We start from the raw sequence: 16,127 nt of genomic DNA on the forward strand, positions 1-16,127 counted from the left end.
GACAAATTCAATCCTCCTCTTTGGTCCCCCTCATTGGTCCCCGATTCCGCTTTGGCAAAAACGATCCTCCGCGTTGACTGTGAGTTATCGAGGATTCCGGAGACAACGACATCAGACGACGTCATTTGCCGGCGATTGTAGTATATTCGAGTTAAATTCCGGCACCGATGGAGGGCAATTTCCCCGATATTTTAGCTGATGGATTCGGCTCCCGGGTATTTCTCACATTCCCTTCTTTTGATTAATGTCATATGTGATTCAATTGTTACGAAAACCCAATTGATTACATGGAAATATATATATATATATATATATATATATATATATATATATATATATATATATATATATATATATATATATATATATATATACAAATTCAAATTTGGGATGTAAAGATTCACAGGTTCGATTTTGGGGAAGATCCCTTTCGCAGAGATATACGCCAGTCCGCAGAGGAGTCTCCGTGGAGTGATGTATTCCCTCCGCGGAATGATCTAAGTCAACAAAATTGGGTCTCCGCGGAGGCTAGAGGTCACTCCGCGTGCTCGCGGAATGACCTAAAAATGTTTTTTCCAAAAAAAAAAAATATGCCCTTTTACATTCCTTTATATATATGAGGTATTTAGTTATATTTAAAAAATATGTTGCTATTTATTTTCAATTACTAACGTTTTATATAAAATTAAATGTTATGTTTTGTAGCACGATGATCTCAATCAAAAAGCGGATTTAACTTTAAAAGGCGTGGTGGGTACTATTATTAAAGACTATTTTCCGCGCTTAACACAATCACAACGACTATTATTTGAAGTTTCGCCGTTTGAAATATTCTTAGGAATGCATATCCCACATGGTGATCCCTTACTTGTGCATTTGATGATGTTGCACTTGTGCATTTGATGATGGTGCACGAAGTAAGGTCTCAACAAATATTTGAAATGAGGTTTCTTTTTGATATACAGGAGATGCAATTGAATTTTGGTGAAACTGAATATATTATCATTTGTGGTTTAAAAGTTGGTCCTTGGATTTACTCTATGACGAAAAAGGCCGGTCAAATTCAATCTTCGTGCTCGGTTGTTCCCAGACATTTCTGATGCACGTTTGTGGTGGAAAGATTTAGAAGACGACATTATGTCTCCGAATTATTTGTCACTTCAGGATGAAGATGTTGTAATGCTTATCCAGCTTATTTTTATGTTGAAAGGTCTCCACGGACGGGACGTTAAAACGGGCATTCTCACGGTAGTATACAAGCTTGCTGATAATATAGATGATTGGACCAGGTTTGCATGGGGTACATATTTCTGGACCTATACTTCGCGGTTAATACGTGGAATGTTTAAGAAAATAGAAGAATTTAGACTATTATACTTATGTTACGAAAAAATGAAAATTTTAAAAAATAGCTTGTTTATTGAGAATTAATGTTTCAACGTGTGATATAACCTGCAAATTAAATCATATTGCTATATATGATATCAATAGTTTAAATTCAAGATATTATTTTTCTATTTGATAATAGACAAAAAGAAAGAACAAAAGAAATAATAATAGTCGGCCTCTAAAAAAACTTGTTATAGTATTTTATACTGAATTCAAGTTCATTTACTTGAATCAAAATAAATAAAAACATTAGAAAAACCATAAATAACTAAAACAGAAAACAAAAGGTAAAAAGGTAAAAAAAATCAAATTGTTGAAAAATAAAGTTAAAAAATAAAAATAAATAAAGTATATATAAAAAAACGAAAATAAAAAATTTATATATAAAATTAAATAAAGAAATAAATAAAGTATACAAAAAACGAAAATATAAAATTTAAAACCATATGGTGTAACTTTTTGCAAACCTGAGAAACCAAATTTGAACTTTAAACTCAATTTTATGATTGATTTTACAAAAAAGTTAACAAAGTTAACAATGAAACTCGTTAAGTGGGCTAGAGTGTTAATTCTGCGAGAAAGTTATGACCATAACAATAATAAAAAAAATATTAAGGCTTTTTCCAATTACGTGTAATTTATTTTTTCAAATAGGTTCAAAAAACGTCTCCTAATAAAAAACATTAATATACATTTTCTCTGTATGACTTTTTATCTACAATATATTAAACAATAATACTACTTATTAGTATGACTTTTTATCTACAATATATTAAACAATAATACTACTTATTAGTAGTTTATAAATTTTAAATCACAACCAAACAATTTGTTTTTGCATCTTCTATAAAATTTGGTAATATTATAATTTTAAAATGCTTCGTTTTTTAAAACCGATCCAACTGAATTCTAATTGGATGTGACTTGAATTTAGTTTGAACTATTCGGATCCATTTTTTGAAAACCAAAATCAATTTGGATCCACTTGAGTGGATCAGATTGAACCGATCCATCCAAACAAACAACCCTTATTGTAGTATATATACCCAAAAGAATAGATGCAAACAACCACTGTTCATCACTATCAAGCATCAAGCAATGGTAGAATAAGAATACAGTTTAATTCATGATATGTGTGGAGTACATTACATATGTGTGGAGTATACTACATATGTGGTCCCTGAGCATGGCCAATTGTTTCAGTTCTGATCCCATAAAGTTTCCTTTAACATTTTTGGTCCTATTCCACATAAAAACAACAATATTTCTGTGACCAAAAACAGTTATATTCAGGGACCACAAATAGTCATTTTGCTTGGAAAACACACACAAAAAAAAAATTACAAACACTTGAAGCACCGACCAAAATTGCAAGTGAAAACCTTTTGGGACTAAAATTGCAAAAAACCAGCTATACCCAAGGACCAAAGTTGTAATTTACCCTTATGTATATCTAGGGTTACCTTTTCATTAGAAGGATGTGACACCATTTCTATCAAAGAAGCATCCAGAAGGACCATCATCCGGAAACAATGCAACCTTAACCGGGGTTTTAGCACCTTCTTCAGTACTTAATATGCCATTATTATAGTTAATATCTGTCTTAACATAACCTGGACACACACAATTGATGCAAAAACTTGTGTGTTTTTTGGCCAATATTCTCGTATAACCATTCATGGCTATTTTTGAAATCATATATGCTGACAATGTAGTAGGCCACCCTTTGGTTTCCAGCAATCCCTCTTTGAAATCATTCAGATACTGATTAAGCACTTCATCTATTTTCTCTTCTGTTAAGTTCTCAACATCACTCAGTATCCCTTTAGCCCATTCATTCTTCAAATCCTGAGACACACATGTTTTTCTTTTAAATTATGTTATTTAAGTACGCTATAAATTTAAGCTCCCAAAAAACTTTTACCTTTAACTTTCCCATGGAGGAGGAGACATTCACAATCCTTGGTGAATCTGATAATTCTAAAAGTGGAATGAAATGTTCAACCATTCTTTTTGCTCCATAGTAGTTTGTTTCCAGACATTCTACAGCCAACTCATTAGACTCGATGAGTGTCTTTATCAAATCAGTTTGACTTCCGGCTCCCTATATTCAAGAAAATATTTAATCATAAAAATATTCCAACTTACAGTTTTTTTTTCTTTGATAAAACTATTATATTTACAGATGATAAAATGGTTTACACAAACTATGAAACAAAAGATGTTAAACCACTTACCTTGGTACTTGAAGCTTTAAAAGCTTCTTCATCTCTCATAACTCCACCAATCCCAGAATTATTCACCTGTACATGATTTAATTCACATGAAAAGTAAAATCTTATTGCTTCTACATATTTGGTAATAGGGTTTTGAATAATACCAAGATATCAAGCTTTCCAAATTGGTTTTTCACAAATTGAGCTAAGGAAGCTACACTTGCAGGATCTGTAACATCAAGCTGATGAAATATAACAAGATCAGAAAGATGAGTTCCTTTGAATTTGTCAAGAGCATCGATCCCTCTTTTTTCATCTCTAGAAGTCAACACAACTTTCACTCCATTTGAAGCCAATTGCTTGCAAATTTCAAATCCTATCCCTTTGTTTGCCCCTGTTACCACTGCACATCTACATACACACCCACACCCACATTTACCATCAATTCTTTGCTAAATTGATTTTTTGATTAGGAAAGATTTAATAGTTAAACGAAATTACTATTGAACAAGTTTAACCTAAACGAAAACTGAGAGACTTAATAAATTTTATGATTTGAAACGAAAAGTAGGTTTAAACTTCGAAAATTCAGGATTCTAACTTCCGAGAACCTGAACTTCGTTAATTAGATATAAATTTGACGTTTTACTGTCAAATAGATCTTATCTACTACACAATAAAATAGTAACTAATTACTAGAAAAATTAATAAGAACATCAAATTAGGAAGAAAAAAATCTTGTGGGACAGCTGCAAAGCTAAAAAAACAGAAAAGTTTGACGACATATTTGATTTATAGAATGTTAGCCGATTAGGTTTGAAGTTTGAAGATCAAGATTCTAATTATGAACAGTCAACAGATGGTACAAATGCTAATGATGGATTAGATCAAAATTAAGAACTACACTTGGTCGATAAACAATCACTGTAATAGCAGTTACCTGTTTCCCGCAGATTCTGCCATTTTTTGCTTGAATTTCTCGGCGGCTATCGTTTATGAACGAGAATGATGACCTTTCATATTTGTCCTTCGATTGATTTATCATGATGACCTTCAATTGATTTACAATTTTGGTCAATGAGAAGTCTCCGGAAAAGTTATTAAGAATAAAATAACAGAAATATTTATAAGATGATCGAAAGGGTGAATATATTTTTGATTTATACGTATTTAGTTATTATTTTTTTTTTTCTTTCATATTTGTCTTTTAACTTATTTAACTAGGGATGAGCAAAAGGACCGAACCGGCCCGAACCGGACCGGACCCGGTAACCGACTTCGGCCAAAATCAAGAACCGAACCGGCCCGGCGGTTCTACCGGTTATTGTCGTGTCTTCAAATGTTGGAACTCGTCCTTGAAAAATAACATCATACGGTTCTGGTTTTTGCTGGTTCTACCGGTTCCGATTCCTACTGGTTCCCGGTTCCAAAAATCCACAAAAACAACGTCCCGGTCCCGATCCGACCGGTTCCATCGGGTTCTAGTTCCGGTGTCGGTGCCGGTTCCGGTTCCGGCCGGTTCCCCGGTCCATATGCTCATCCCTATATTTAACTATACACGTTTAGTTATTATTTTTTTTCTTTCGTATTTGTCTTTTAATTTATTACTTCAGGTAAATCGAAAAAAATGACTTAATATGATAACATATTTATCACTTTGTATACATTTAATCATTAATATTTTTTTGTATATTTAGTCTTTAATATTTTTTTGTTGCAAAATAAATATTTGTTGTTATTATACACATTTAATACTTATGATTGATTTCTTTAGGTTTTTCTCACGACATCTTACGTGGGACAATCATTAATGATGTTTTTGAAGCTGTTCATACTTATGGTTGCCGCGACTCAGATTTTAACATGACTAATCTAAGCTGTTTGGTTGTTTAGGTTTTGTATTTTGGTTTAGGTTTTGTATTCTGAACGTTGTAACTTCTTCATACAATCTCGGATTTTAACGATCCTTATATCCACGTGTTTATATTTAAGTCTACTGCAACTTTTGTTTATATCGCTCCAGTTAAAAAGTAATATATTTTTACTTACGATCTTTATACACATGTGTTTTTTATGAATATATGTACGAACATTTTTTTTTATAATATCGTAAGTAAAAATATATTAATTTTTAACGTGAGTAATTTAAAAGAAAATTGACGTAAACTCAAATATGAATGGATTGATATAAAAATCGTTAAAATCTAAGATCGTATGAAGAAATTCGATGTTCAAAACACAAGACCTAAGCACCAAGTACTCGAGGTCGCAGTTGCCCTAAACATGAACAACCCTGAACACTTGTCCTATGTAGGATGTCGTGAGAAAAACCTAAAGAAACCTTTCATAAGTATTGAATGCGTACAAAAACAAGGACTTATTTTGCAACAAGAAAAATATTAAGGACTGAATATGCAAAAAAAAATAAGGACTAAATGTGTACAAAGTGATAAATATATTACCCTATTAAGTCATTTTTTTCCGGCTTACTTGGAGTAACCGGACATAAGGACTAAATGTACAGTTAAAAAAGTTGAAGGGGCAAATGTGGACGAAAAAAAAACTCAATGATCAAATGTGTACAAATAAAAAAGTATATTACCCTTTTAAGTCATTATCCCTTATTATAATTTCAACTAAAAGTTTTTGCAAAGGCTAATCTAAAATTTGACTTGACTACTCGTAATTCTATTTATATCCGACCATTGATGTCAAGACATCTAATACCGTTTGGCAAAAAGAGTCTTTTGATAAATATTTATAATTCCATCGAGCAAATATTATTTCTATCATCGAAACCGAAACCGTCGTTTCAGGTTTGGGTTTGAATTTTGTAAAACCGAAAAATTTGGTTTGTTATTCGGTTTGGTCCTTTGTAACCGGCTCGATATGTAAAACAAAGTTAACAAGCCACAAACCGACCCAAGGAATCGAAGCCGACTCATACATTATACTTTTTTAATACATTTAATATACTATTAATAATTGTTATATTACTTTGTTAGAATTAGAACTAGAAGATAAGTCAGGGATTAACCATTAGTTGGTACATTTAATATATTATTAATAGTTACTGTCTATCTACTTATTGACTTGAAACCGAATAACCCATAAGTTGAAACCCAAAAACCGAAACCCATGGTTAAAATCGAAAAACCGACCCAAGAAACCAAAACCTACACCTAATGGGTTCAAAAACAAAAAATCAAAATTTTTAATTTAGGTTCGGGTTTACCCCAAAACCTCCTAAACCAACCCATGTTTAAAATTAAAAACAACCATCAATTAATTTCATAGATGATATATGTACCATTGCAAAATGTTTGATGACCATTTTAGGTGCTACTACCAAATAAACAAAAAATATGATTTTTTTAGTACAATTACAATTAATTATATAATTTTTTACTTTCAATATCCCATCTTATTTCTAAATACAATTAACAACATTACTTCCAACTATCACCTTATTTGAATACTTTATAAAATGCTAATCCTAACATTCTAGTTAATCTAAAGTTAAAGTTGATATTTGACATTGTGAATAAAAAGATCGTTATATTTGTTACGATATAAATCCATTTGTCGATGACCCAAATAAAATGCTACCAACTAAAATGTCCGATTACATATTCAAAACGATGAGACTAGCCGAAGATGCCAACAAAAAGTACTTCGAAAAAAGTATGATACAAATGTGCAACTATTCTCTTATCAAATATGGAAGAAAATGAAGAATGGTCGATGCCATTAAAAAAACTAAAAAGATGCATACAAGTGGATTGGTGGTATGGATAAGGAGATTGACATGCTTATGTCAAAATATAATCATCTTGTAGATGTTACAAGAATTAAAAGATGTTTTATTAGTCGTAAAAAAGTAATGTATTAGTTATAATTTCATGATATTACGGATATAAAATTAAGTTTGTAATCAATATAATGTCATAGATTGCAATGTTATTTAATCGTTTTGATTTAAGTAGGGATGAGCAAAAGGACCAAACCGGACCGGACCCGGGAACCGGCTTCGGCCAAAATCAAGAACCAAACTGGCCCAGCGGTTCTACCGGTTCCAGGTTTTACAGGTTCTTATCGTGTCTTCAAATGTTGGAACCCATCCTTGAAAAATATCATCATACGGTTCCGGTTTTTGCCGGTTATATCGGTTCCGGTTCCTACCGGTTCTCGGTTCCAAAAATTCACAAAAATAACGTCTCGGTCCCGGTCCGACCAGTTCCATCGGGTTCCGGTTCCGGCAGGTTCCCCGATCCATATGCTCATCCCTAAATTTAATTAATAAAAAAAATTAATGTCATTCTTGAGCATTACACACATATGTTATAAAAAGTAATTAACACAAATATATAGTACATATAAGTGTTACACACATCATTGTGAGACATGACAAGCTATCGTAATAAAATGGCATTTGCAAAAGATGTGTAATAAATACAAGCCATACTATGTCGAAAAGTCATAGCCGCTACTTGTGAATTGTGATGCAATCGGTATAAACAAAGGATTGCCAATCAATTACGTTTAATTTAATAAAAACTTATTTTGTAGTGTTCGCTTTTTCATTTACTAAATGATTTAAAAATCTTATCTTTATCCTTAATTTTAAAATTTTTATATGATTTTTGAGTTTAAAAAGGCGAATTTACATTAAATTTTGTAATGGATTTCAAATCTCCTAGTTATGTTTCTCATTCTCATTCAGTTAGAACTGATATGTATTGGTGAGTTCCTCATCGTCTATTCGATATGTTGATGAGAGTTGGACTTCCATTTACAAAGTCCAAAGTTCTTAAGGGATTGACGACTTTATAACTTGTTTTTACAAGTTCACCTAAGTTTCTTAGATATCCACCGCCTATGCGACGAATATTGGTGGAAGTTGGTTTTCATCTCACGAAATTCAAATATAGCTTTTTACAAGTTACTTGATATGAATTGACGGGTTGCATCACCACTTGTCATCACAAATGTAACCCGAGTCCCATGGGTTTCCCTCCGCCTATTCAATGAGTTTGGTGGGAGTTGGTTTTCTTTTATGAAAATTAAAATATAAAATGATGTGTTTTCTAATTGAATTGGCGATTTTTATTTCAATTGTTATTGCAAGTGCAACTTATATTTTACGGGTTCCCCACTGGTTTTGATAGGAATTTGACTTCTTATTATGACATCTACAGTTTATAAGGAATTGACGGTGTGGTGGTATTCGTTTTATGAAGTGCAATTTACCTTTATAATGAATTGACAAATATGGTTCACATGCACTAGTTTGATCATTGGTGTTTTTCATGTTTGAAATGTACAAGTTTTGTTAAAGATGCGCTGAAGAGTTAAAATAATTTTTCATCAATTTCAAACAAAATTCAGTGAGTGTTTGTTTTAAATTGAAGATCAAATTGCAAGAGTTTACAAGTCCAACAACTAACTATGTTCAAGTTCATTTTGTAAGCCCATTTCAAGTCGATTTAATTTGGTCTTTCATGCTTTGAGAATGACAACAATATAGGAATCAGACAAGTATAAAAAATGTAAATTTGATCCTTGTGGTTTGCAAAAATCTGTGGATAGGTTTCAAAAAGTTTCCGACTTGCATGAAAGGTCCAAAATCAAAAAAATTTCATGGTTTTGCTCCCAAAATTAAGAAATTCTCGTGGTCTTGATCCTTGGAAAACATGAAATGATGATTTTGCCATTTTAATTTATTTTTTGTATTTTTTTTATATTTTCTTTAATAATTTATTAATTAAAAATGAAAACAAAAGAATAAGACTCACCCCTAATTTATCATAAAAGGTAAAAAATGGTAAAGGAACCATGTGTTGATTTCTCTCTAAATTTAATTTTTCTTCTTTGGTATGTAAAAAAGGAATTAATAAATCAATCGAATTCCAGAAGGCTTCATAAACTTCCATTTGTTTATATTTCGAGAAATAGTATCTCTTTGTTACAATTTTCATAACTGAATATTATGATCGCATTTCGAACATGCATGAATACATGATCTATAGGATAACTTCCCTCTTGAAAGGTATTTGGCGCTTTTATAAGATATTCACGATTCTTCTGTATTTGTTATCCAATAACCAATTCAATGGGTCCCGTCAAGCTAGCTATATGTTGTTATTATCGAGGATTCTCTACATAAGACGGTAAGATGATATCTTGAGCAGTTACATATCCAGGGCCCTGACACAAATAGACGCCTCACAAGTTCCATAGAGATTATTTCTCAATATGACTTCTTTCACATTCATTAAAATTTCATGTACTGATTCTTGAATACTCATTATGCTAGAATAATTGTGTGATATTTCTCAGATTTTACAAGTGTGATACATGTTCCTTCGATTTCTCGAAGCCAAGCTCTTCGCATAGTAATGCCAATTTTTTCTGCTTGACCTTTCATAAGCAGAGACAGAATAAAGCGTCCATAAAGAATATGTTTACGGTCTGCTGCTGATTCTTTTTTCTCTATTTAAGGGTCTCATTGTTTGGGTAATCTGGTAGCAAAAAAGAGAAATAAATCGAGACCCACCTTTTCTTTTCTCAATCAATTAGCAGGCCAGGTATCAAAATTCTATAAAGAACAAAGGCGTATGGGATATACCATCAAGAAATTGACACCAAAGACTCATGTCTCTCTCTCTCTCTCTATATATATATATATATATATATATATATATATATATATATATATATATATATATATATATATATATATATATATATATATATATATATATATATATATATATATATATATCTTCAAAATTTTGGGACCTGCAAATCATCTCCATAAAAATGGTTTTCACCATTGCTTCAGTCGTCTCAGGCTACGATTAAACATTGGAGCTCACAGCTTTCAACCAAACAAAACCTGATATTATTGGCTTCATAGATGCTAGAATCCCCCAAATCCCTCCCATCTTCTTAAATTTACCAAAAACCTCACAAATACATGCAACTCAAAGCACACAGACACACTCTTTGACCTTTGTTACCGTGACATCCCTATTTTTACAGTCTGAAAAAATCGATTTTGTAAACGTCTCAAAAATTAAGACCAGAAATTTGAATTTTTGGTATAATAAAACCATCATTCAAAATGTGTTCATAAACCATAACAGAATTAGAGTATGACCAAAACATCCAAATACATCATAGTCAAATAAAATGTGGAACAATATAGTGTATGTGATTCGATCACCCCAAGCTCTTCCCCTTGGATCCGGAAGTACCTGAAACACAAACTAAAAACTGTAAGCACAAAGCTTAGTGAGTTTCCCAAAACACCACATACCATACATATCTAACATACAACGAGCCATTGCCCAACACCCATCGGGCCATTACAAAAAATTGATTTTGTAAACGTCCCAAAAATTAAGACCAGAAATTTGAATTTTTGGTATAATAAAACCATCATTCAAAATGTGTTCATAAACCATAACAGAATTAGAGTATGACCAAAACATCCAAATACATCATAGTCAAATAAAATGTGGAACAATATAGTGTATGCGATTCTATCACCCCAAGCTTTTCCCCTTGTATCCGGAAGTACCTTAAACATAAACTAAAAACTGTAAGCACAAAGCTTAGCGAGTTCCCCAAAATGCCACATACCATACATATCTAACATACAACAGGCCATTGCCCAACACCCATCGGGCCCCGCCTAACATCGAGCCCTTAATATCATGTGATGGGCCCCGCCCGGTAACATATAGACACATAAAAACATGCAATAATCACTAAGACAAATAACATACAATACATTCATCAGGTCCCACCTGACATCGGGCCTCCCCCGGTATACATATCACATACAACACATGCAGGAGTCTCGCAAACAACTAGCATCCTATCCGTAACAAACCATGGGCTGGAATTGGTGCCTTCGAACCATTAAGCACAATGAGGAAACTCACCTCAAGCTGCCGAACATCACAAATAAAAGCTCGGACTACCGATCCAGAAAATCTGCGCGTTAACTAATAAAAAACCCAATTAGTAAGTTGGGCCATAAACCAAGATATGAATCTCATTTATCAGTCCAAAGTCCTGGGTAAAAGACCATTTTACCCCTTCCTCACTTGGCCCAATAGATAAGGCCTAACCTAATAGCTCCAAAAGGCTAAATTCCTAAATGACATTCAAAGCCCATTATTGCCCAATCCAAGAAGGCCCAAAGTCCAGAAATGATTCAAGGAAGTTAAGGGTCCAAGCCAAATCAAATCAAAGCCCAAATAAACCAAGCCCACAACTCCATCGACCTACTTATTAGCATACGCTCGACGTACTAGGCGCATATGCCTTATATATCTGATTGATCCGGAGATAGGGCTCGCACCTAGTATGCTCAGCATACTTAGGAGTCTGCCTCGCGTATTGGCCTGATTCCAAATTATTGGGCAAAAGTCTTAACCACTTAAGATCTTAACATCCAACCCTCAAACTAACATCATATTAAGGTCCTAAACCATAAAGTCGAAGACTTTAAGCCTTTGCATGGCTAAAAACACCCCACAGTCCAATTCTAGCATGTTAACTCCATTAAGAAGAACATTAACCTTGCATGATTGAGATAAACCCTTCAAGTTATCATTTTTATATACAAGGGACCTCAGAAAATCCTAGATCTATCACCTTAAGTTGGTAGAGTAGCCCATACTCCCAAACAAGGCTTAAAGGACCCAAAAGTGCACAAATAAAGTCCTAAACTAGATCTAGCATAAGGAACCATCAAGTTAGGATCTTCATACCTCAAATAGCTTGCAAAGGTGATGAAGATCCTGGATCTTCAAGCTCCAAGTCCACCAAAGCCTCACCACCAAGCTTCATTTCCTTCAAGGGGTACAAAAACACCACAAAAATCACACAAAGGCTCACAATCACTCAATGAAGATTATAGTTTTGTTCTTAGGGTTTGGATAAGTGGAGGTTGACCATAAGATGCACCCAAGGCAACATAAGTTGCTTAAATAGGGAACAAACCCTAAAAATTAGTGTTTTCCCCTGCTTAGCGTACGCCTAACGTACTCCCATGTATGCCCAACGTACGTGGGTGCCTCTACATCCATACTTCGAGCCGGTATGCTCAACGTACTCAGATAGGGACCAATAATGAAAATAATTTACACATATGTATTAAAAGGAACATAACCCTAAATTGTGAATGTTACAATTATCCCCTACTTGAAATCAAACTTCGTCCTTGAAGTCCGCTACCACAAATAGATATGGGTAATGCTCCATCATCATATCCTTAGGCTCCCACGTTTATTCTGAACCCTTGTGGTGCTGCCACTGGACTTTCACCAACTCAATAACCTTGTTCCTCAAGGTTTTCATCTTCCCATCAAAGATCTCCACCGGTCTCTCGATATAATTTAGGCGATTATCCACTTAAATATCCTCCAGTGGAACTACCACAAAATTATCCACCAAACACTTCTGAAACCGAGATACGTGAAACGTGTTATGGATCTGACTAAGCTCCTCGGGAAGATCCAAGAAATAAGCTACCCAGCCCACCAGTGCTAAAATCCTGAAAGGACCGATGTACCTGGGGCCCAACTTGACCCTCTTCCTGAATTGGATGACACCTCTCCAAGGTGACACCTTTAGGAGGAACCATGTCCCCAACTTGGAACTCGAAATATGTTCGGTGCTTGTCAGTATAGCTCTTCTGCCGACTCTGAGTTGTCTGAAGTCTACCCTGAACCTGTTGAATCAACTTAGTAGTCTTGAGTACCACTTCAGTACTCCCTATGACTCGCTGACCGGCCTCGCCCCAGCATATCAGGGTCTGGTATTTCCTCTCACAGAGCATCTCAAAAGGAGGTCGATCGATGTTGGCGTCATAATTGGTGTTATACGAAAACTATGCCAAAAGGAGATACGTATCCCAACTCCCACTGAAATCCAATACACACGCCCATAGCATATCCTCTAAGATCTGGATAGTTCACTCACTTTGTCTGTCAGTCTGCAGGTGGAAAGTCGGGCTGAAGTGCAGACGAGTACCCAACTCCTCGTGAAACCTCTTCCAGACCTGGAAGTAAACCGAACGTCCCTGTTTGAAACCGGAACCCCATGTCGTGCCACAACCTCCTTGATGTATATGTCGGCCAACTTCTCTGCAGAGATACTCTCCTGAATTGGAATAAAATGTGCGCTCTTGGTTAATCCATCCACGATGACCCAAATCGAATCCACTCCACGTGCTGTCTGAGGTAACTTCGTAATGAAATCTATGGTAATCTCTTCTGATTTCCAAATGGGAATGTCTAATGGTTGCATCTTTCCGTGAGGTCGCTGATGTTCGGACTTGAGTTTCCTGGAAGTCAAGCACCTCTCCACATACCAAGCTACATCCCTCTTCATACACGGCCACCAATAATCGGGATGGATATCTCTATACATCTTTGTCAACCCGGGATGATTAGAGAATCTCGATTTGAGCGCCTCCTCCATCAAAAACTTTCGCGCACCACCCCAGTAAGGAACCCACACCCTCAGATGGAGAGTCAATAACCCCTGACTATCATAATCGATGGAAGCCACCTGACCCACTATACACTCACTCTTCCGGTGCTCTTTCTTCATAGCCTCAACCTGAGCCTCTCGGGGTCTTGCCCTTAGATCCTAAAGTACCTGAAACAACCAACAAACTGTAAGCCCTAGACTATAGTTGTATTTTTAGGAAAAATACTTAGTTCTCTATAGTCTTTAGCTCTGATACCAATCTGTCACACCCCGACCGACGGCGGAAATGTCGGGGTTGCGACGTTTACAATTGGAACCACAGTCAACCACATATATTGAACATTCATAAATTATTATATTACGAACTTTGTTTTTGTAAACATTGTTACAATATAGTAATTATTCAAATACAAAACATTAAAATAGACCAAATTCATAATAATGAAAGGAACTACGATCTCCTTGAAATCGATGGTTCACCTCCAACTTCTTAGTTACATGAGAATACACATTTAAAATACGTCAACAAAATCTGTTGGTGAGTTCCACAGATTTTGACTTAGTGAATTTTATATAAAATATACAGATAAAATTTGGAGTATTTGCAAAAAGATGTTTAACCCAAAAATATTACTAGTGTAATTATCATGAAATTGTATAATTGTAAATCGGTCTAATTATTTATGTTAACTTACTTATAATACATAACTGATGACCAACATCTTTTCATGAGTTGCAATATAAAGTATTTATTTTATTTAAATAAACAAATCGTCGCTTTGTACTACATACAACCTTGCTGAAGTTTGTATTATTATTTATGTATCCAGGATGTTGTGGAGTAAATAATCGAGCTATGACTTGTTCAAGCCTCAATGAAGCACAAAAAGGTGCTTGTTGTCCCAACGACGCTTCATAGGCATCGTGATAAAATAATAAGGTAAAGAAAACAAGAAGTTATCGTCTGATTTGTCTCGTCATACGAAGGTTGTAGCTAGCAACCACACAAACGGGGGTGTCAACCCGTATAAATCTATACACAACGTTCTTCGCTCACAAAGGATTAACGGTTATAACAGAGGACTTTACTAAGTTGATTTTCTTAGTTTGATGAATAAGAGACTCCCTAAACAATCCCAAGTTTTGTTACCGTTCTAATATTTACGATATTTAGAAACATAATGTCGTATGTTTACCAACTTTAAAGGTAAGTTAATACCGTTTCCCTGACACTGTAATGACTTGATCATACGAAAGATAATGTAGATATTATTATTAACAAATAATACCCCCTTTTAAAATTCATTATCGGGTATAAACATAACCGTAAATTTAAAGTTATTTATATAGTTTTGCTAAAGCCTAGTTTATGTCGGGGCATAATTATAATTATATATAGTGATATGTTAATATATTCACTTTTATTTATAAAACACCCACGTGAATATATCAAGTCAATTTATAGTAACAATATATATATATATATATATATATATATATATATATATATATATATATATATATATATATATATATATATATATATATATATATATATATATATATATGACTTCGTTTTACAAAGTGAATATTATAAATGTCTATTTTTTATAATAATACATGTATATCTTTATAAATCATTTCATGTAAATTCTAACATGAAATGAATTATGGTATGTCTTTGTGACATGTTTGAGAAAACAGTTTCAAATTTAATATTAGCATAAAATGGAATATAAACCCAAATATAACATAGATTGTAAATAAACTTAAATAAGTGTTAATGAGTTTAAACGACATAATTGGTCTGTTGGAATCGTTATCTTCTCAGTTGGAGTCACTATCTTCACAAATTAGATATATGTTTATCTTTGTTTCAAATTAATCGTTATCTTTAAATCATTATATAAACTATTGTAATTGGTTTTCTGGAAGTTATGAGAATATACAATACTTTCATAAATTTTGTTAATTCACATGGTATCAGAGCAGGTCTGGAAACCCTAAGCC

At 33.7% G+C, this 16,127-nt stretch overlaps 1 protein-coding gene across 1 annotated transcript; it reads right to left on the minus strand.

Annotated features, from left to right (window-relative positions):
* Nucleotides 1-2,444: 2,444 nt before the first annotated feature.
* LOC111878500 ((+)-neomenthol dehydrogenase) lies at nt 2,445-4,704 on the minus strand. Its single transcript, XM_023875009.3, has 5 exons — nt 4,546-4,704; nt 3,770-4,016; nt 3,627-3,692; nt 3,314-3,493; nt 2,445-3,237 (listed from the first exon to the last, which is right to left on the minus strand). The coding sequence occupies exons 1-5, from the start codon at nt 4,566-4,568 to the stop codon at nt 2,860-2,862; spliced, it is 894 nt and encodes a 297-aa protein (XP_023730777.1). The 5' UTR covers nt 4,569-4,704; the 3' UTR covers nt 2,445-2,859.
* Nucleotides 4,705-16,127: the final 11,423 nt, after the last annotated feature.

Source organism: Lactuca sativa, chromosome 4 (genome assembly GCF_002870075.4).
Source record: "Lactuca sativa cultivar Salinas chromosome 4, Lsat_Salinas_v11, whole genome shotgun sequence".
In the NCBI taxonomy this organism is placed as follows: domain Eukaryota; kingdom Viridiplantae; phylum Streptophyta; class Magnoliopsida; order Asterales; family Asteraceae; genus Lactuca; species Lactuca sativa.